Source organism: Calypte anna, chromosome 4A (genome assembly GCF_003957555.1).
Source record: "Calypte anna isolate BGI_N300 chromosome 4A, bCalAnn1_v1.p, whole genome shotgun sequence".
In the NCBI taxonomy this organism is placed as follows: Eukaryota; Metazoa; Chordata; class Aves; order Apodiformes; family Trochilidae; genus Calypte; species Calypte anna.
The window spans coordinates 16,335,099-16,358,864 of record NC_044248.1 but is presented as its reverse complement, the minus strand read 5'-3'; the positions used below and the strand labels follow the sequence as shown (position 1 = coordinate 16,358,864).

The 23,766-nt window shown below is 37.8% G+C and overlaps 1 protein-coding gene across 1 annotated transcript in view; it reads right to left on the bottom strand.

Annotated features, from left to right (window-relative positions):
- The window catches only part of GABRB1 (gamma-aminobutyric acid type A receptor beta1 subunit), a 90,532-nt gene that overhangs the window by 18,600 nt on the left and 48,166 nt on the right, over positions 1-23,766 (bottom strand). Inside the window, exon 5 of the mRNA XM_030449955.1 lies at positions 490-572. Coding sequence (XP_030305815.1) covers positions 490-572 — 83 coding nt within the window. The remainder of the gene's footprint in view (positions 1-489; positions 573-23,766) is intronic.

The window sequence follows — 23,766 nt, the reverse complement described above, 5'->3', positions numbered from 1 at the left end:
CAAAAAAATTGCAAGTGGCACACCTTTATCCTGTGCTCACGGAGTACAATGGCAGAGCTCTCGTGAAGGATCCTTGGAGCTGAAGGATCAAGCTGTTTCCTTTTGTAGACTCTTCCTCCAAGTCATTTAATAAGAACAATAGATCAATCCTGCTACCACCATGTGGGGAAGATGGTAATTTTGATGAAAGCACTGAGGTCAGGTAATTAATTCAGGTTCTGTGGTGATCAGGCACTGAAGATGGATGGTGCACAGCTGCTGACCTCTGAGTTTATTGTCAGCAAACACTCCCCTCCTTTCCTTGACGAGAGATTTTGAGTAACAACTAGGAAGCTTGGATAGGCCAATGTTGTGAACAAAACATATTTTGACTTAGGTCACTCACTGGACACACAGTATTTGAACAACTTGCTTCTCCTTTACCTGCCCTCTGAATGTCTTTCAAGCCACAGATGTAATCTGGCCAACTCTCTGCTTCCAGTAATTTACATCTTTCAATTTCTAGTGTGCAGTTTTGTTCATCAAAAGGACAGCTGCATAGATCCATCATGCAAGCAGCTGTTGTTGTGAGCCTGTAAGAGAAGAATAAAAAAAAAACCCGTGATTTGAAACAACATTTTACTTATTTAATCAGGCAAGATTTCTAAGTGGCTTTTCTGTTTAGATACAGATTGCATATGCACATAGATCCCTGGCATACAGGCTTTACATAGCTTGTAAAGCATAAATAATTTGTACAGCACAATATGCTGGTTACAGTATCAAATATCAGAGCATATGCTGAATATCATGGAGCAGGGTTTTGACCGAAAACTTTGTGTGCAAAAGCATCCAGTGTTTTGAAGAGATCCAGTGAGGTTTCTACTTGGACATCTTATTTTTAATGTTTTAATTCAGACATCTTCAATTTTTATTTGCAAATTGTTTTATTTATAACCCATACTGCTGATAGGTTTCTTCCTTCATTTTCTTGTCACCTATTGTTATTTTGATTTTTTTTCTGATAGCTATGTGTATTTTCATTGATGCTGTGGAAATATTGGTAATATCTGATCCATTATTTTTATGGTTTCATTATCAGTTTATTATTAACTGTGATAATTTAACATAAACTCTTAAAAATAGCATGATGCAAACTCTTGTGAAATATAATGCCATGTGGTGTTTACTGAATGAACATTGAGAGTAGCTACAAGGTAGATCCTTGCTCCTAGAGAACATGTAAATAAATCCTTGGTCTTTGAAGGTATTCTCCACAGCCTGTGCCTTTTTGCTGGGCAGTTCCTCACCTTTTGTTAGATAGTAATCACAGAGAGCCTAAGAAAATTCTTGCTGATAAGCCTGTGACACCTGGGAGGAAGGTTAAGTGACACCCCTATGAGGATAGGGGTGAAATTATATTTTCTTTTACAGATCCCTTTAAGAATGACAATAACAGTGGTGCTTTTGAACTCACAAAAGTGAGTTAGAAGCTTCATTTTTCTTTTTTGTGGCAGATGGGTTCTTAAATGCTTATAAAACTTCTGGTATTTTGAATAGAGAAACTTGGATGTAATTTTGTCTCTCTCTCCCTCTGTCCAAAAATTTCTACCTGAGAAAGGTAGATAACCTCTTTTCTTGATCTGGATTTCATGCTGTTGTTCCAGTTTCATGTTAATTAATGGCACAGGAACACATGTGCAAGTTTCACTTTTGATGTGTTGAAAGTCAAGCACACTTACTTGTTGCACTGGGGTGATAATTTTTGCTGTCACCAAACTGACAGAATTAAATGAAAAAAAAAAAGCCACATGCATCATTACTGTGACATACTTGATGTATGTCTACAAAATCCATCTGTCTACCTCTGTGTAAGGACCTGTGTATGAGAACCAGTCCGTGAAACTACTCTAAAATACTGTGTAAAGTACTATGGAAATGTTATATTTATGCTTTTCCTCGTGTTGATTTTTCTCACATTAAATTGAATTGCATGTGTCTAAGTGGGTAGAAAAGGGTGAGCACTTCAGCAAAGGCAGGACCCCCTGTAATTTAGCTGTGCAATAAATGTTACTGAGAGGCACTTAGAAGACACACAGTAATCATATGACAGATGCCTACTTAATAACACTTAAGATCATACGTAACAATATGCTAACATTAATCACAAATAAATGCATTTTAATGAGGGTTTCATAGGGTAATGTTTTGTTTCCAATTACTAAATCAGCCTTTATGGTAATGTATTTCACCTACATCAATCAGATGTATTTAATTGTGTACAGCTGTAGAAGTTGAGAACAGCATTTTCTAGAGCACCGGACTGCAGTGGGCAGCTGTTTCCTCATGGTCAGTGGGTCTGTACTGATGAGTTCTGCAGTTTTGCACATCCTGCATAAGCTACACAAGCAGTAGCAATTTGTTATTCTTTGTTATGATATGCGATGTCTCCTAATTAATTTTATTGGGAGTCAGACTTTCTAGATAATAACTACTTGCAATTGCAGTAGGAGTGCTTCAGGATCCAGCAACATTCATTACCTGTAGTTCCCAAATCTGCCTTTCAAGCTTTCTCCTCATGATAGTCTCAGATGTGTAAAATTTTTTAAAAGTGTTATGTTCTGGATAAACACAAACATTGTTTAAGGAGATAAACTAACCCCAGATGCAATCATAGTAATTGCTGTCTTGATTAAAAAGAATAATATATTTTATTGCTAACAGTGTAAATTCCCAAACTTATAACTGGTTTCAGTGTGTCACTGGAGAGAGTAATTGGTGGCTTGCACAGGCAGCAGGAGAATAAAAATGCAGACATCCCAATGCAGGACACAAGGCTGTGGTGCCAGCAAAAAGAAATGCAAGAGTCTGAAGATAGGGCAAAGCTGCAATAACTCTGTGCTCAAGAGGAATAGTCCTGAAAATCTCTGGGCATTAGCAGTTTGTGGCATTGGTGGAATATCATGAAACTGTGTAAAAGTTTAAGTGGAGGACTAGTCCTACACTTGAAGGAGATCTATTTATATCTCAGACTATGGTATATTTCTTCCAGGCTTTTAATTTCTTAAAGTAAGTTTTAAGTTCCAGTGTTGGGGATTATTTTTTTTTTTACCATTGTCTTTTGCCTTACTACTCTTCTGTTCTCTAGATTTTTCCAATACAAATGTTAAAAATGGGATTATGCAAAGAAAAGAAGCTCTTAGGTGGAGATAGATCATTTGGCTACTTAATTTCATTCATATCAGTACGCAGACATTCTGGGATGGAGTGAAATCTGAACTGCTAACAGACAAGATAACATTTGCAAAAAAAGCAAAATTAACTGGTTGTATGGGTTGGTTTTTTTGTTTTGGTTTTATGTTGTGTCTTGGAGTTCAAGCTATCTGATCCAGTGTTCAGCTTTTATTTTCATGTCTGACTCTCTGAATACTTATTTTTATTGTATAATCAAATTTAAAAAAAAAAGAAAGAAAACACTAATGTTCATTATTTGCAAAACTGACTTCCTTAAGTAATACTGTCAGAGGTTTACCTGCAGGACAGCAGGTCTTGTAGGAACAAATGGTAAAGTTTTATATTCAGTAAGCAATTAAAATAAGTTCAGAATGAGTGCAGAAAGAGTTATGGTTCAGTATTTACAGCATTTCATTAAAATACTGTCAAAAAGCTGGTCCTCAATTCTTGAAGAAGAAATAGAATCATTATTTAAGACAGCAATGACAATTAAACATGGAGATGATCAGAGCTAAACAATGCAAATTTTATTCTGAAATGTTTATTCCTTCCTTTTGGAGGACAGGTATCAAATTTTAATATGTTTGTCCTTTTTATCTCAATCAACAGAGCATAAATTATAAATGTATATGAAGATACGAACTGGGATGGACTAAATTTTTTTCCCTCAAAAGCAAAATAAAATCTTCAAATCAAATAAAGACTAACCATGCTTCTCCTAACCACTGCAGAGCTCTAATAACCACTGGAAGTAGATTTTCATATCCCAGGTAAAACACTGCTTTTATTTTATCAATGTTAATTTGACCTTAGTGGTGTCAGGGAACCTGATCTCATGGGAAATGCTTGATATCCAACCCAGTCCCCTGGTGTAAGTGGCCTAATTTTTCTGGAAACTGGAAGAATTTTGGGAGGGAGAGTTACTGAAGGAACAGAAGAAAGCTGAAAACATACATTGAAGGCAGAAAAAGCATACATTTAATCTGCAATTCTTTTTCTCTGTCCATGTCATGTACAAAGTTTAGAGTTTTCATGCCTGCTGGCACTGTAAACTTCCAAGCAAGCCTGAAGGCTTGAACCTGGGAGAAAATATCAGCTCTGAACCTGCAAACGTGATCAATTTCTAGTGCTTGGAAGAGCCTACTTACAAGATGTACATTTGAGCATTAGCATTATTTGGGCTGGTCTCATGGATTTTACATAATGTAGTGTGTACACGGGAAGTCTGTGTTCAACCATGTGTTTTGCTTGTTGGTCATATTATCTTCTAAAAGAAGTTACAAGTGTTAGTAAGGTTGGTAAGGGCCAATAGATAGTTAAGCAATAATGCTTTCACAGATCTCATTAGAAACTGAGAGAAAATTTGAATATTGGGCCCTGAGCCAGATGCAGTAAAAGATTCAGATATTTAATTTTAGTTATGAATATATTAGCATGTGGAAACCATTTTTTTTTTAGGTCATAAAATTATTACAATTTGTCTATTTTCTTTTCTTTTTTCTCTTTCCTCCCTCCCCCCCAAGTCATCAGGAAGTCTATCTTGGAGTCTAGAGAGAGAAGTTGTCAGCTGCTGGGTCACTGTTGTAAACTACATGCTTTGAGATAACAACCAAGTGTATAAGGAAAGATTTTGTATGGATTTAGGTAAGCAAGTGCAACACATTTTATTTTAATCTTTGTCAGAGAAACAGAAGAGGTGCATAAACATGAAGAAAAAAAAATCTTGAGGAAGACATGTACCAGGAAATATATAGCTCAAAGAGTTAAAACTGTAAGGAGTTGAGAACAGGGTCTAGCATGAGAGGGACCCATCAATCTTTATTGTATTAGGCAAAGTGACCTGTTCTGCTTAAGTCACACAAAAATTTGGGCAGGAAAAATGTTTCAGACTATGGGCTTTTTACTATATTTTACTGATACTCTGCTTTGGTGTTTGATTTGCCTCTCCATTTTTGTAGAGTAGTCACTGACCTTTTGTGCTGAGTTGGAGCAGGTGTAAATAATTACCATGTGCTGCAAAGCAGGGAAGCTGTATCTTCATCTCTGGCAACTCAGGGTGCACAAACTATTAAAGATTACAGTATGAGAATCTTCTTTGTGCTGCAATCTATTCAACTGTAAATACTCTCTTGCTAGACTGAACTGACTGTGGACTTGAAACCTGCTATTATCTGCTGTTGATTCTTTATTACTTCTTTTCCCTCTTAAAGGTTGTGTCTACTTTTTTTTTTCCCCTAATGATGAAGGGCTGCCTGGGGGAAAAAGTCACTGCTGCTCTTCCTTCAAGGATCCCAGATTCAGAAATTTCCTTATTTCCTTGAAGCACTTTGAAGCTTGGGGGCTTTCTTATAAGGGTTTGCAGTTGTAGTGCCTTGCAACCATGGTGCTGTGATCTAAGAACTGCCTGTGACAAACAGATGGCCTGGATAGTTTACCACCAACACCACCTTGAGCACTGGGCTAATTGTCAAAAAATATATGTGTTGGCACATATATCTGTGGGAGAATGGTTTTCCCAAAACCACTGAGCTATTCAGTGCTAAATATCCACTTTTTCACAAGAAAATGTTATTTATCATCCAAATTAAGTCTCCTGTTCACCAGTGTTGAGGTGAAAACTTGATGGAAAGGACCAGATATTTTGAATGTAGAGAGCTGCAAAGTGCCTAACACAGAAAAGTGCTATAACCTAACACAGCAGCATCCAGAGCAGGAGGTGTTCAACCCTTACAAGGGGTCTGATTCCTTGGAGGAAGTCAGGATTTCTTATGCCATGCTATATATTCATTCTGACCAACTCATTTTGTATTTTGTTCACGTAGAAGGTTGACTTCTACAGCCTGTGCCAAGTAGAAGTGTCTCAAAGGGTAGATAATTTTCCATTTGGATGCTGTAGGCATTGAGATATTTTGACGAAGGGGACATCACATTTTAGTTTTCTTGAGAGATTTATCTTGGCACTCAAAGTCATTGTCAGCAAATTAAGCATCGATAGTTTTCTTAAAAAACCTATTGCTGAACAGTCTGAGCTGCCAGAACTCTTCTTCAGAGTTACATAGAACTATCACAAAGCAGGTATGGGATGAGGAGCTTACCCCAAATGGGGACAAATAGGTTTGTTGGCTTCTGCATTCCCCAGGAGGAGACCCTGAAGTTCCAGAGCTGCAGTGGGGAAGGAAGAGACCTGGTGTCAAGGACTGGGACGAGAAAGGTAGTGGGAGACAACTCTGTAAGAAAATATTTTGTTTTGACTGAATTTAAATTCAGTCAAAACCTTTTAAATCCAAACCTTATGCCAGGTAGTCATTTTTCATAGATATTGTAAGATCTTTTTCTGTTCAATATAGTGCACCAGGAATAATTCAGAGTGAAGCTGAATACCTTGCTTGTAGAGATCTAGAGATATTAAAAAAAAAAATCACTAAAATGTAACAGTGTACCTTCTTAAATATTAGCAAAAAACCTCCCTCTTTGCTTGTAATCCAAATTTTAGTGCAATGAGAATTTTTACAACACAGCTATAATACAATGAAAAAAAATTATAATATAAATCCCAAGGGGACTATAACTATACCAGGGCAAAAAAAGATACTTCAATAAAAAGTGTCTGAGAGCTGGAGCTGAAATTTACTGCAAAAAGTAATCTAGTCTGACAGAGCAAGTGTGTTGCAAGCCAAAAAGAAAAAAGAGAGTGAGCCAGATGGGAAGTGCTTAGCATAGAGGAAGGTCCAAGAGGGAAGTCAGATAACTGGTTTTCAGTCTGATTTTAATTAAAATGATGGTGCTAAATCTGTGACTTAGTGGCTCCATACAAGCCTTCTAAAAAAGATTGAATTAAAGAAGAGTAATGTTACTACTGGAATTCCTAGCTGTAGATAATATTCAAGATTGATATAACCTGCTCAGGAGAGAACAGAGGCCTGCTGGATGGCACAGTCGTGTTAGTGTCATTTGATATCCTCATATTTTAGATTGTTTGGTTTATTTCTTCCAAAAGAAAACCAGACAAGACACCGAGTCATGGGTTATGTGTATGGGAGAGGATAGCATGCATGTGGTTGGGTGTTTCCCCTTCTTTGGCAGAATCTAGACAACATCCTCCACATCCAGCCTGGTTTGTAACTGGAAGGCTTCAGGATGTGCTTGGTCCAAATGGCTGGTAAAAACCAGATAGTTTCTGGGAACAGAAATACTTCATATTGACCCATCACTATCCAACTTCCTTGTAACAAGGAAGATCTTCCTGTATTTTGGAAGTGGTGGTAAGGCTGGATGGGAGTGCTGTCATTTCCCTAGAGGCACTGTGTGACTCACCAGGAGCTGTGACTTCTCCTGTACCTTCTACAGGGACACATTACCAACATTACCCTTAGTGATGCATCTCAAACAGAAGCTGCAGTCAGGGCAAGAAATGTGCAGAAGCAAGGAACAGAACAGTTTCTGTCTTTTGTATTCCTTGCCCTCTTCTGATGGATTTTCCAAGATGGGGAAGTCTGCTCTTTTCCAGTGGTTGTAGCTTTACCTCTGTGCAGGTAAAACAGGTGAATGACTTCAGTATTAAATCAGGCTGAGAGATGGAGATCTAGTGGTTTTAAATGAAGATAAATGAGGTGTTACAAGTTTCATGAGTGGCATGGAAACATTCAGAGTTGAGAAGCTTAAGAGTTTCTTGATTTTGTGAAATGTGAGGAACAGAATGACTTGGGATGTGGCATGTCCTCTGACTCTGCTATGCAGTTCCTGTTATTGAAATCCCAGGCTGTCAGTCATTCCTGATGGCTCCCAACACCTGCGTGTGGGGCAAGAGAAAGGGCAGTCCTCTGGGAGAGTAATGGGCAGCAGCTGGGGAAGGGCCTGCTCTTTTTTGCTGCCTGTGTCTGGCTTCTTCTGGAACTATGAACTGAGTGGAGAGCTATCTTGGAAAAAAATGGTAGAAAATACAAGTAAGTGTTAAACTTCTGTGGGTTTTATGGTGATGGGTGCTTGGCCAGGTTAAGTGTTTACACTGTGGAATATGAGGCTTTTTGCTGCTAGTAGGTGAGTCCTGCTTCATTTGTAGCTATAAGGACGTGGAAATTTGTAACTAATCAATTCCAGAGAAACTTGACTTGAGATTTTTAGGACTTCATGGTGCTATATGGCTTCAAACTACAGTTCCTGCTCCTGGGAGAGTGCAACAGAGAGGGAAGGCAGTGTTTTCTGTAGAGAAAAGAAAGAAAGGTAAGAGGCAGGAGGAGCCCTGATGCAAAGGAAGAGTAGCTTCCCCTTGAATCTGTGGTTAGTTTTATGACCATATGTCTTTATAATGAGCTTGTCTATGAAATCTATTAATGACATATATAACCTAGGAAAGATTGCAAAAGCAGCAGTAGATGCCTTCTTACAGTGTGGCATTGTACTGCTTTATTTTTGTAACTGAGTGTAAGACCTAATGCTCATTAAAATATGCTTTTCCTACTTGGAGAGAAGATACTAAATTATCAAAACTTTACAGACCACTGAAGCAATTCTTAATATAAAGTGTGATTAATTTCTGAAGGTTTTTCTCAGGCCTATGGTATTCACCATTTTCTTGAGTTTTTCCATGCTGACCAAACAGTAAGCACACCTCATTTGTTCCAGATAGATGGTTGATTGTGAAAATTAATAATTCCAGTCAGCCAAGCTGGCAGTGTATTTATGTCTTTATACATATGTGGGGAGGAAACTTGAGTGCATCTGAAGGAGCTGAGCTGCTGCAGTTACCTGATCTACCATGTGTGGGAGCCAGTTTAGTTGGAGAACTGAAAGTAAAATGAAAACCTTACACTGGGTTCTTAATGAGAAAATCTTTGCTGTTGACAAAATATTGACCTCATGGGTAGTGTAGAGCTTGAACAACGAAATCAGGTAGCCTTTTGCACACCCTGACTTCTGAAGAATGCTGATGTGATACCTGTGTATAAAACTGATTGGTGGTCATGCACTGTCAGTGGATATGACTTGGAAAATCAGATAAATCAGAGATGAAATAAATATTTTTAATTGCAATTGTCAAAAAAATGACTCTGTTATAGTATGTCAATTTAAGTCATGTATTACTTCAAACATACATCTCCTTAAAACAGCTTATTAATTCTCATAACTTTTTGAGTGAGCATAAATTAATTATAACATTGAAATAAATTTGGGACAGTAATGTGTTTCTGTTATTCCAGTGAAACTTTTTGCAGTTCTTCTGCCTCCATTTTCTTTGTGAATTGTGCTGCTGAATCAGTTAAAACACAGGAATAAAAATTGAATCCTGACATTAATTTTAATTGGAAAACAAGATTTGAAACACAGCAGGAAGGGAAAGGTTTTGGACTGGTTTTCTTACTACTGCAAGTATTGCCTCATGATATTTCTTTCATAACCTGACCAACATGTGTCTTAAAGTACTTGGGAGTAGTAGAACAAACTATTAAACAGGAAATCTTGGGGGAACCATGTTTTTCTGATAGTTAGCCCTCTAACTTACAGCCTGAATAGATTTGTGGCTGGTGTGTACCCCTTTGCCTTTGGGACAATTCCGTCCTGTGGCTTACACAGCTCTTCTCCCTAATGTTGTTTTTCCCCTTTTGGGACAACAAGCTCATCTCCTATCCGTAATTCTTTTGCTGGGTAAATCAAAACTCTCTGTTCCTGTAAAGCAGAAATATGTTCTTCCCCAGATGCAGCAGCACTAGATGAGGAGGTTACCATCTTCTGATTCATCTTTCCTTCCCTGCAAATTAAAATCCATTATTATCTACCACAGAGCTACTGACGTAAAACACTTTGAACAGCCTTTGTGAATCCATTTTTGTTGACTGGTAGTTATATTGGGTAAGGTGGTAACTGGTTCAGTGTCTGAAATAGGAATAAAAAGTGTTTACCAAAGCAACCTTAATCTCTAGGAGACCTTTAATCTCTAGCAGAGAAATGGTGATGGGTAGCTTAGAGCAGACTGGCAAAGACCTTCTTAAACCAGGAGTGTGGGTTAGAAGAATGTATGTGTTTACGTGTGGGATCCTCTGTGTGAATATTCTATCTGAGCTTGTCCTTTTCACCCAGTTCTTCAGCTGGGCTTGCATAATATGGAGCAAGTTATCAAGCCCCAAAGAGTGAGCAGCTTGGTTATACTTAGAGCACTGAGTTTCTCCTGACTGCCAAGGCTGATGAGTCAGATGCAGATTTTGCCTGCGTGGGTCACAGCTTTCAAAAGAAAATTGAGTCTGTGCATATGAGGTATTTTTATCCTAAAAAATCTCTTAGCTAAATCCAATACAGATAACTTTGAACTGGCAGGGGGTGGATATTTTGTATTTGAATGTGTTGGGGAGGGGAATATTTTCACTGTTTTTGTCTTTCAGTCGTGGTAGTTGTTTTACCAGGTGCGTAACAAAAATGTCTTATAAAGAAAGAAAAAGGTACAAAAATTGGAGGCAGTTCTTGAACAGAACATATATATTTATTTTCTCACTTTATTATAACAGAAGTGAGCAAAATTGGCTCCCACGTTGAAGCTTTGTCCTGTTTTATTTGGTTTTAGGCTTCCTTTCTAATAAAAATCTTTTTTTTTTTTTTTTTAACAAATGATACTTAGTGACTCTTGTGGTCACTGAAAGCTGTGAGTGCCAGTGATCGAGCAGACTGATATCCAGTTGTGTGGTATCTTGAATATAAAGTATTTGTCAGTGTTCCTCTGTAAAGTGGACTTCCCTCATAGAGAGAGCACACAGGCTTGTTCTATACAGTGTCACTTTAGAAATTAAATACATATTTCGTAATTTAAAGAAGTATCTATGTCCTATAGGTAGTAAACTTGTAAATACTCTTCCTGTGGTATTTTGGAAGAGATTATTTTCTCTGACTGCTTTTTTTTTTTTTTTTTTTTTTTTTCCCTATTTAAATTTATTTATTCCAGAGCATAAAGATTAATTTTAGAAGTTTAATAAAAACATTGCCTGGTCATCCAAGTTAGGTGCTCAAAATCCCCTAGCTATGCTAATTTCCTCTTGGCACCCATTTCAAATGGGTGAAATACAAGAATACAACTTCTACTAGATCAATGCCTTCTGTCTGGGTCTACTTTAAGGATCTTTGGAAGGAGAATATTTACACATAGATTTTACTTATTGTTACAGTTACTCAAAATGAGTGCATGTCTGGCATAGTGGGAAGAAATATGGTAAGTATTTCCTTTGGTCTTTTACTTCCTCCTTCTGTGGCCACGGCTGTCTTTGGGAATGCCCATAGCTCTGCATTTTGGGAAACCAAAGTTCTGATAACATTTCCTACAGGTGACTCAGATGGCAGAAGGCTGAGTTATTCCCCATGTGAGTGAAAAGTCACAGGCATCACTGTGTGGTATTCAGGCAGCTATACTTAAGTCATGTGGGCATGCAGGCCTTTGAATTTTTTCAAGAAAAAGCTTTGCTATTTTCACTGGCATCTTAAAAATAAGCCTGACATTTTGCCATTAAGAAATAATAGGAAAAAAGGGATCAGAAATGTCGTAAAAGATCACTAGTAAATGAAAGCTCATTTTTATACCAGGTAGCAGCTCCATGCTCATAAAAGACAGAAACTCCCATTGCCATTGAGAAGATATTTCCAATGAAGCGAGCATTCCACCACTGACATCTCAAACTTCAGCTTACAGAAAGAGCTGCCAAACATCCTCAAAGCTTAATTTAGAGACTGAGCTTTATGGCTGTACTGCTCATAACAAGAACAGTGAAATTATATGGTACAAAATACTTCTGGAAAAGCTGGTGCTTATAACTCCACAGTGCTCTGAACTTGCAGGAATGGAGGAGGCAGCAGCTGGAGTATGAACTGAAATATTTTGTACGAGTTTTGCCAGGAAAGAGTACCAAAGGCTTTCTGAGTTCAGAGCAATTGTTGTAACCTGTACCTAACCTGAGATTTGTTGCTTCTTTTGTCTTTTTTTTTTCTTAGTTATATCAGGGGTACAGTAGAAATACTATTCTTCCATAAAAGACAAAAATTAATTCTGACTTCTTTTTCTTTTCCTGCCATCCTAAAATGTTTTAGTAGGTTTTTTTGTTGTTTGTTTATTTGCTCGTTCTGTGTGGGCTGTTGTTGCTTGTTTAGGGTTTGGTTTTTTTTTTTTTTCCTGTGGTGATGGTGTTGTTTTCAATCAAACAATCAACCTAAGTCTGTTTATGGCCTCTTGAATGATAACCACACAGACCATCGACCAGTATGGATCATTTATATCTAGCACACAGACAGTCCTTTTGAATCTTTATGCATTTCACAGAAGTAGGAATATTTTAAAATATTTAACTAACACCAACCAAATACATTTGTTATTCAGAGAAAATGGATTTATTTTTCTCCAGTGTAGTGATGTGGGTGTGAGAAATTAAGCGTTCAGTGACTCTAAGGCTGATAATATACCATATGTAGAGCACTTAAATATTACTGCAACATCTGTGACACAGCTTCAGAACACAACTCTTCTCCTTGCTGCTTTTCTAAAGGCAGAGTCCCAGCAGGGGGCTCCCAGGTAACACTGAGAAAGCTTCAGCAGTCAACGTGCACTGGTTACACCCACTTGTCAGGATGACAGCTGAATACTTAAAAACTTCCTTGAATTTGAGATATTGGCTTTTAGAATATTTATTATTTTTTTAAAAAAGCATTTTACTTAAATAAGGTTTTGGTTGCTAAACTCCTTTGGTTTATCTTGAAGTGTTTCAGCATAAATTGTTGTTCTTCCCTTAGAGCTTTTTAAAATCTGTCTGTTAGATGTTTTGCAGCACTTAAGGCTTAACACCATCTAACATGCTAGAGAGAGCTTGGAATTCTTATGCATGATAGTTAGTAATTTTCTGCAAAGGGTAAGTGATAGCTTGTATCTATAAGAGGCACCATTAACTGCATCAAGAGCAGTATTACCAGCTTCATGTAAAGAAAAGATTTTTTACAAAGATTTTTTAAAAAGGAAAAATTGAGATAACATCCTGGAATCCTGCCAAAAAAATTAACAGTGCTAATTTATAGCTTCTTCATTTATTTTTCCCAGTGAAAGACTAAACAGTTAGAGACCTTGTAAGAAGACAAGTAGGCCAGTAGCCAACTGTATTTGAAATTATGCTAGCTAGGGTCAGTGGAATTATTATTTGGAAATAATTTGACAATTTTTTTTTCTCTTGGCCCTGCGTCCATTTGCAAAATGCCTAACTAGAGATTCTTTAAAATTATTTCCTCAAAAAGTTTTCTTCAGGTACAGAAAAATGTCTTGCAAAATAGTCTATGAACTAATAAAATAGAAATAGCAATTTATTTTTATTGGACCCCAAAGTTATGTTCCATAGATGCTTTCTGACAGAAGAAAATAATGGGAAATGGGTCAAGAGAGTATTTTAAACAAATCCTTATGAACAAAATAAATCTGTATATTTTTCTTTCTGTCCCTTGATCAGTGGGAACATACTAAAATGAATAAATTCAGCATTGAGGACTTATAGTTGATTTACTTGGGTTACTGTCAGACTTTTATAAAACTCTTATATACTGTCTCTCATTTTACCAAAAAATAGATGAGTCTAAGGGATGTGGTCTTTGGGGGAAAAAAAAAAAAGTTCATCATCCAACCTGGAAGTAAATTTTAAACTTTTCACATCAACTAATAAACCCAAAATTATTAAGATTTCCACACCAGATATAGTTCCCAGGTTCTTCATTTACACAAATGTTTCAGGAGCAGGACTGGAAGTAGATTTATGCTTCCAATATAGCTACTTGATCACACTGTCTTATTTAGTTTACAAAACTGTCTATCTAAAGATTATGAAAAAATGCTGCGTTTGCAGTCCCTTCAGACCATGCGCTCTGAGCTGGTTTGAGTGGCTCTGCTGAAAGAAATATGGGAGCATCAGCTGGTTACATTTCCCAGGGCTGAGAAGTGCCAAGAGGTCTAAACTTCCCCAAATTTCTTTTTTCTGTGCCATGATGCATGGGAGATGTCAGCTTAGCCTTTGCATGTAACTTATCTTCTCAGATGATAAACTTTTCCGTCTGATCTCTGTAAGTGATGATGATATAAGAGGGTGTATATATATCTTTTTGGAAGAGTACAAGTATCTTGTTGGACTAAGCCTATTGCTATGCACTTGGCCTTGAAAAATTTATCTTTGCAATTTTTTTCATGAGCATGAAGAACTGGACATTTTTCACCTGTGGCAAATAGTTTTGCAAAAAATAAGCTCAGAAGAGAAGCTAAGTATATGCTCTTACTGATCTGACTCTAGGAAGAAACTGCATGTGTTTTTGTGTTTGAATGTGTTTTGTTTGGTTGTTTTTTGGTTTGGTCCTTTTTGGTGGGGGGTGGTTGTTGTGTTCTTGTTTTGTTGTTGTTATTAAGTCTTGTTTGCTTGGGGTTTTCAATGGAATTGAAAGAACCGGAGCCAATGCCTCTGTCAGCAGGGTAAGTTGTTGGTAATGAATTCGGAGGCTGTGGCTGCTTTATTGCTCTGACCTGGGAGCAGGCACCTCAACAGAGGTGAATCCAACCACACTGGGTGCAGACAACCCTGTACCTGAGCTGGAGGAGCTGAGGTTCATGTTGCTGCCTGATGAGATCAAGACATAATTTGCAGTCAGCTCAAACCCCCTTTTAGTTCACTCCTGTGTAAATCTGCCTCCCGTAGTTTTAACTGTTGAGTGAGTTTCAAATTGCCTGGTTCATGGTTTTGACTTTTACTTTTATCTCCTAGCAGCTCCAGTACTTCTGATAGTTCTAGGTTTGAAGATGTCTAATTCTATTTGTAATCCAGTCAAATAGGTCATCCAAAACTACATAAATTGCTGCTAAGGTTGACTTCCCAATCTAACAAAAAGAGGTCAGACTTGCATTTTAATGTGGGATTGTATTTCTAATGCTATAGCAATACCAAGTAATCTACCCTTATTGATGACTTTATAAATTAAAACATTTTAGTTGTCACATGTTTTAGCTCCTAAAATGAGGCCATTTTGGTCTGGCATTATGAGACTAAGTATGTTGATTCTGTAGTAGAAGTGTCAAATAGAGAAATGTACTATTGTATTTTACAGAGTGATTCATTTTACATTTTATTCAACTCAAGGACTTGGCTATTTTCCAGAGTGTAAATTCTCTTGCAGCTACTTCTAAATTAGGCCATGATATTTGAGAAGAAAGACCAATCCTTTCTTTTAAGAGGGATACTTGTAGAAGAGTGAAGGTTAAGGAGAAAATACCTTGCCTCAAAACATGTTTTTATGCATGATTATTGCATCTTAGCATTGTACTCAAAAACCCACTTCTTAATCTGCGTTTAAATTACTTAAAAGCATTGTGTTTGATTGCCTTAGTGAATTAATCAAGTCAGGGTTTCTCTCGATGCTGATACCCTGGAGTGATGCAGAACTTCTCCTGTTCACTGAACCATATTGCAGCATCAACACCAGCCAACATTCAGCAGTCTGGTGCAGGTTTGGTGAAATATTTAATGCACAACCCAGGACCTTAGTTCACCTGCCAGACACTGACAGTTTATAGAAAAGTTACAGATTTCCCCCCTCTGATTTCTGTTGAACAAGTATTTTCACTGATGTCACTAATAGTAGGTCAAGAGAGGTTCTCCTCCCCCTCTATTCTGCATTGGTGAGGCCACACCTGGAGTATTGTGTCCAGTTCTGGGCCCCTCAGTTCAAGAAGGACAGGGAAGTGCTTGAAAGAGTCCAGCGCAGAGCTACGAAGATGATTAAGGGAGTGGAACATCTCCCTTATGAGGAAAGGCTGAGGGAGCTGGGTCTCTTTAGTTTGGAGAAAAGGAGACTGAGGGGTGACCTCATCAATGTTTTCAAATATGTAAGGAGCGAGTGTCAGGGAGATGGAGTTAGGCTTTTCTCAGTGATTACCAGTGATAGGACAAGGGGTAATGGGTGTAAATTGGAGCATAGGAGGTTCAAGTTGAATATTCGAAAAAATTTTTTTACTGTAAGGGTGACAGAGCCCTGGAACAGGCTGCCCAGGGAGGTTGTGGAGTCTCCTTCACTGGAGACATTCAAAACCCGCTTGGACACGTTCCTGCGCGATGTACTCTAGGTGGCCCTGCTCTGGCAGGGGGGGTTGGACTAGATGATCTTTCGAGGTCCCTTCCAACCCCTAGGATTCTATGATTCTATGATTCTATGATAATTAACGTGACATCAACATGAATGAAATGTGTGTAAGGTTGGTTTTGAGCAGCTAAGAACTTGCATTTTCTCCCTCAGTAATAATCCTTGTCAGTATGCTCAAAACTAATAGCATACAAATTAGAAATCTGCAGCAAGTAAGACTTTTTTACTGTCCCTTTGAAATTTTTATTAGAGGGAAATGGGTTTGCTTTTATTGATTGCCTTTTTAATGAACTCCAAGACCTTGAAAACACACATACTAAGGTTTGTAGCAAATATATGTTGATATGAAGTGTATGTTAGCATATTAGATAGCATTGTTATGTACTATGTATATATCTAATAATACTATGTATTATTAGATAGCATTGTAATGTGTATAGCATTATATTAAAAAATACACCGAATAACCTGTAGTGCTGAAATACTTACAAGCTCTAGGAATTAATTTGCAGTTGGTTTTAGAAAATATTTTTGTTTTTTTCTTTTAAAAACATGAATATGTGGTATAACTGTAGTACATTTGGTTTTCCTTGCACAATACAAGCATCAAGAAATGTGTTCAAAACTTAGTATTCCAGAGAAAAAGCAAATATTATAAAGTTATGCAAACTCAAGCACTAATTATGTCTGAGCACGAAGATGAAATATGTGCTTCTGCAACTTCTTTAAGCAACTGGCCACACCAAAACAGGGGTCACGTGGCTTATTTGTGAAAAGCTTGCAGGGATTTTCATTCTGGCTGCTTGGTTATAAGGTATCTCTGTACCTACCAGGCTATTGGGCAGGAACTTTTGTGGTTTGTGAGAGGATAAAGGTAAGATGATAAATATACAAAAGCTCCTTTCACATCTAATACCTTTCCTCTAAAAGCAAGTAAAGAAAGAAATATTAATAAAAAATTACCTGTGCTATTCTTGGATAATCTCAGTGTATGTAAATTTATTTGAAATTCTTCTTGAACAAAGGTGCTTTGATGTTAATTTCTGCTGTGAAATTTATTTTTCCTTAATTTCTGTTTCCCAATACTTTTGAGGAAACAATATTAAACATTAAATTAAACAATAATATTGTTTATACACACTAGAGATGAGCTTTGGTGTGAACAAACTAATTTTAAAAATAAAGATCATTCTATTTAGAAGTGTAATTTTGATGCAGACTGGGTTAAGAGTGGCAGAGTAATAATTCCAAAGTATTGGAAGATATTTGCACTTCTGATATGAGAGAAAGGGAGGACTTGCTCAGATTTAAGAAGAAGAATATAACCTATAGATAGAGAGTAAGAAAATAATCCAAAACCAATTTATACCAAGACAGTAAGAGATGATGTGCTGCATAGAAAATATGTGATTCATACTTTGCAATGTCCTCCAGCTTTAAACATTTAAATGTTGTCTATTTTTTATTGTTCCTTGGATTATATTAACGTGGTTAAATAATATTTGAAGAGTATTAATATATGTAAATAGGAGCCACATAATTTCAGTACTCTGAGTTTGATCTAGATGAAGTGTTTTTTCAATAAAGCCTAGTGGACTTTGCTTTACAAAATGCTTATAATTCAGTTCTGCAAAGTCCTGCACTTGATAGCCACAAAGCAATTACAGGAGCTAAATCCTGTGTTTAAATTCAGCCCATGAAGCCAATTGTTGTGACTTCACCAGACTGTTTCTGTACTTCACTACTGATGAGGAGAGCCAGCACTCACACATTTAAAGCTGAGTCAATGTTACATTTTTGAGTGGTTTGGTTGTTTGGTTGAGGGTTTTTTTATACATTGGCAATGGGACTCAATAAACCTGAAGCATTCCCCCACCTTGGCTGGTTTGTGTTCACATTTGAAAATGCTACAGAAATATGGAATAAAAATTAATTTGGATGAAATTTGAGGGAAAAGTTCCAAATCAAATACAGGGAATTGTTTGATCATTCAGGAGGAGTTTATGAGCAGTTGCTCCCCATGGAGCTGTTTCTACCATATGTGCTCTTCATTAGGAGTAAGAGAGGCAAGATTTGCTGCAAGTGGCACTGGGGGGATTTCAGTTTGCACCCTGTCAGTGATGAAGAGAGCACCTCTTTTTGGGAAAGGCAGCCAGGGGCTTCTCCTTGGCTGTTTGTGGGGCCATCCTTGCTAAAACAGCAAGGCTGTTTGAGTTACACTTGGGACTTCTTACCCTGCCCTGGCAGCTGGAGAGGACTCTGTCTTTCTTCCTTTCTCTTATAGTTACCAGTCTTCCATTTCCATTTGTGATATTTATTAACTACCAGTTTGCCGCTTCTATCAACAGAAGCTGTGTTTCAGAAGCAGTGTTTTTGTTTTGTGCATAGAAGCCCATGAGCAGTTGCAGGTTCTCTGGTTTATCTCCAGCAGTGAAAGTCTTCAAATATGGTGCCCTATAGGTTTTAAGGGCTGTGCTAATTAACTTTGGATTTGATTTGCTCGGTTTTGGCTGTGTGTTTTCAGTTTCATTAATATGGTGATCTCAATCTCAGGTATTCTTCATCAAATGATGTTAAAGAAATTCTAAAACCCTGGGTTGATTGTTATGTTACATTATGTGTAACAAATGAATGAGTAAAGTGGTAGTGAGTTTGCTTTTCACTGTTTATACAGCATGAAACTTTGCATAAAAGTTACAAATCCAACCACTTCAGAGCAAAGAGGTGCCTGAAGTGAGGTTTTCTCTTTGATTTCCAGACATGGCTTAAAACAGTGAAGCAGCCTTCAGGGACAGCTATAGAGCTGTGTGGTACATAGAGTTTTCTACCAGTGCCCAAGTAAATACTGGGGAAGTAAACCAATGATAAATTGAGCTTCCATTGAAGCAAATGGACTGAACGTGTTGGTCCTCAGTGATTTATCTTCCTTATCATCCTGTAGAACTCTGTCCTTTCCAATCTTTGTACATTAAGGGAATAAGCCACAGCTGGGCATGAAATGTCTTGAGAGGAACAGGTGGAGGCAAGTTTGGGGAGAACTGTTCACACCTGGAGAGTGCAGCTAAGATAGCAGGGAGTGTAAATATGGGTTTCAGCATCTCAGCTGGAGAAAAATCTGCCTGGACCTGAAAAAATGTTTCTGAAATCCCATAGGTGCATTGGGGTAGTAGACCTTTGTGCTGTTGCTGCTGTGTTGCCTGCCACTAGCAAATGTAGATGGCTACAGGAGGGAACACCCAAGCTGGGGAGGAGACAACCATTAAAAAAATGAAAAATTGAAAAGTATTTTTTTTAAAGTAGACTAATGCAGTGATTGCTAGTGGTGAGCTTAGGAGTGGCTAGGTTACAGTTCCTTTATTCTATCTTTTTTTTTTTTCCATCTCTTTCTGCATCTGAAAAACAAAGTGAGCAAATACAGTTTCTGTAAGATTTTCTTATTCCTCTCTATATTCTCCCCCTCAATTAGAGCATATAACTGTTCCACAGTTAGATTTGATAACTCATCCACTAAAAATGAGTGATGCTGAGGGTATCTCATTCCCTGCTACTTCTTCGCTATTGCATAGAGCTATGGAGACAGACTACACCTGTACTGTCTTCCTCTGCTTTCAACAGTATTTAGCCAAGCAGATCCCTCACTTCTGTGTGAAAAATAAGCTATATCTTATGCTAGTGCCTGCTTGAATGCTACTGTGCTTCATGTATTAAATTGCAGACTGCAGCTGTGCTGAGATGATAAAATACATATTTTTCTTCTCAGAATGTATTATACAAACCAGTCCGCAATTTCTATCAGTTTAACTGCAGTGTGTAGGAAGTGACCTGGGACAGATTGTGTCAAATCAACCAGTTTTGCACATGGCAAGAATGATCCTGAGAATGCGTTTTCAGCTCATGGCAGCATCACATATTGATGGTGCCACAGCTCCCAGGAAAATACAGATGTTCTCTTTTATGACATTATAAACACACAGGATGGAGGAGCCCTTCCCAAGCATGAGAGACCATTAACAAGCTTGGTGCTTTTTTTCCCTCTGGTAACTGTCAAGGGCAAGGAGTAGCCCTTTGTCCTATGGCTACTGAAGCCTGGTTAACAAAGGCAGCTGTATTTTGGCCCTGAACAGTTGTTGGTGCCAACTGCTTTCTCCTTGTGGGTTTAGGTAGTGGTCATTGCACAGTCATCTTTTTGCACCGGCCACACCATGCCCATGGGTCGTGCCCAAGGATGGGAAGGTGACAGTAGGTTTGACAGAGAAGCGCAGACAATTTGAAGCATCTGCAAGCAGCAGGAGAGACAAAAAGGAAAGTCCTTCTGCCTTAGGATCAATCTGCTCTGTCTTCTTCCTCTCCTTTTTTCATCCCCTTTTAAACAAATGCTCCTAGCAGTGGGTGCCCTGTGATTAGGGGTCATGCTGGCTTCGCATAAGGCATGTTTGCTTCTAAAAGGGTAGTGTGTGGGAAGAAAGCTTGCAGCAGCTGCAGTGTGACAGTGGCAGGCTGAACTTCCATCCCCAATGCACACGTGAACACTTCCCCTCGGCCCTGCCCTTTCTGAATAGCTGGACACTGAGCAATGTGTTCCTTTGCCTGTAAATCCTGAAAACGGAACCTCGGGGACTGAAATGTTTTGGGAGGTGGAAGAAATGACAAATATTTGACTTATTTTTGCAAAGTTCTTGTATATCCCTAGGTTTCAAAACTATAAAGGAAATCCCAATTAGTTCTTGTGAGCCAGGTGACCATGTAGGAAAACACTAAATAGGGAAAAGTAAAGTTTTCATGTAAGCTGTGATCTAATGTTTCACTCTACTTGGATTCTTCACTCCAGCTTTACTTTTATTTCTTAGCAGATTCCTTCTGCTAAATCTTTTGGCATTGATACATGGAAGAAATAGCTAGCTATATAATTAAAAAAACCCTACTCTATTACCTGTAAGTTGATCTGTATTTTTCTGTAGAGTGAGATAAAAAGTATCTTTCTTTTTCAATTAGATGACATAAGGTTTTATCATTTAAAAGGATTGCAGTAATTAGTTGTTTTGGCTGGAGCTGTTTAGTAACACAGGTGAGGACAATCTATTGTGTACCAACATAAGCAGGCTGCTCCTTGCAATGATGGGATAACCTCAGAAATACCAAATAACCAACTGTAATCAAATCCAGGAAGGTGTTTGGAGAAATACCAGAACTCCATAGCCCCAAATCATGGCAACACAAAAAGCAGTCAAATTTCACTACTCTAAGATGTGGCTAGCAAATTTCTGTAGTAACTCTGGATTATATCACCAAAATAAAAGCAGTCAAGAAGGGAAGTTCACACTTGAATTTACTGTTAAGGCTGTACTGAAGGATTCTGTGTTTAAATATAGGGGTTTTTTGTGTATTCCAGCTTTACGATATGCTAGATGGGTTTCCTTGGATATTGCATGAATAAGTGGTTAGTAAACCAAACATTGCATGGGTGAATTCACATTTTTTAGTTAGTTGGAGGTAGATGGGTGTTTCTGACAGTGTGTATACCACAGAAGACCTCCTTTGTGTAAAAAGTGGTAAAGTAAGTCCTCCTGTTGAAGGCAAAGATTGTCCTTCTGCCCTGTAGCAGTGCCTAGCAAAGTGGCATCCTCTGCTGAAGCAGTATAAAAATGTCTGGTCTCACTAAAACCAAAGTTGTTGGTGCTCCAAGCCAGACTTCTGCACACTTGCAATATGCTCAGTTCCCCTGCCTTGCTATAAAGACAGACCTGCTCTGATGAAGGAGAGGTTTTTGTCTGAACAGCAAAAGAGAAATCTATGTAAAGGTATCACTGAAGGCATGTTGTGCTTTTAAACTGCTGATACTTTTGAAGGATACACTGCTTTCACCACAGCAGATGAAATTCTGCTGACATTGATTCTGAGGCAATGTTATGATAAGAGAACAGATGTCCCAGAAGCAATAAGATGTCATTGTTCTGCCAGTGAAATGCTGAGAATTAATAGGTGGCATAAAAATGCTAAGAAAGGAGATTTAAATCAGAGCTTCTATTCTTGAATACATGACATAAGAGTTTGAATATGGAATTAAGTACAATAAATTAATAAATTTTCCTTAAATATCTTAATGACAGATAACATTCCCAGCATCTTATCCAAGAAAGAGAGAGAAAGGACAAGCAAAAGAAGGAACAGCATGTATTAGTTTGAGAATCTGGAGCTTTGGGAGAGAATTCTAGAGAATCTTTAAAAGGCAATAGAAGTAAGGAGACATGCTGGTAATGCCAAAGGCATTATAGCTAATGGGATCTAATGACTTGTCAAAAATGGGGAAAAAATGAAGGAGATTCCAGTATTTATTTTACCAGCTGTACAGGGACCAGGCTAGAGCTGAATTTCAGACAAGAGCCCTGGTGCTGTAGGTTTGCATGTCAACTCAAATTTCTCAGGAAGCAGGTGGCTGCACGACAGAAAATAATAATAGCTGCTGGTGGGAGTACTTGAGAGAAACTGATGAATCATGCGCTTCAGGTACATAATACTTAACAGTGAGGTCTAATTTCTCTGGTATATTTGAGATGGAATTCAGTGGAAATATTAATGTGGAGTATAATATGTTTATGTGTATCTTGTTGAGCAATAGGATGAGTTATTTGGTCAGTAATGTTTTATGTTATTTACTACTGTGAATAATTAAAATAAATAGCATTTGCAATAAGAGACATAGCAGCAATACACAATTTTCGAGGGCAGAAGGTTTAGGAGTGGTCTGTGCCTGTACAATTTTATATGCACAGATCATTTTTTTTAAATTGTGGAGAGGTAGCAGCTTAAAGTTACTGAAAAAAATAGCTAAAGGGACTGTTTTTTCATCACAGAAATAATACAATAATGGAGACATACTGAAGAGGTAATGCTTTGTTATATGATCTAAAACCATTCTGGTGTATTCAGTGCATATTTCCCTTGTTTATTCATCTGTAAAGCTTGATGATTAACCTTGGTTTATTTTTCCTCAATTCCATTGAGTCTGAACATTGCATCAGTGCCAAACTGCTGAGTACATGGATGTAAGCAAAACAGGTTATTTAGAGCTGCTGTGATTGTTCCAATTTATGTTTAAAGAAGGCAGTAAAATTTCATATCTGAGCCGGCAAAGAAACATTTAGCTCTGGACTGAAAATAGAAAATTTGTGTGGGGAATAGGAGGCACTAGGAAAGCAAGTATTTGAATGTGGTTTAAGACCCTGCACAATTTGTTGGGAGCTCAAACCCTGGTGTGAAGCATAATTGCTCTTGTCTGCCTTGTTCAAGTCAAGTTAGGCAGATGATCTGTCTTCAGTAATGAAACTGAATCTCACAGGTCACTGCTCCTCTATTTGCTGATAGTCTTTACACCTTCTACTTCATAGAAGCTAAATGAACACAAATACATTGCAAATTTTCTCTACTAACGAG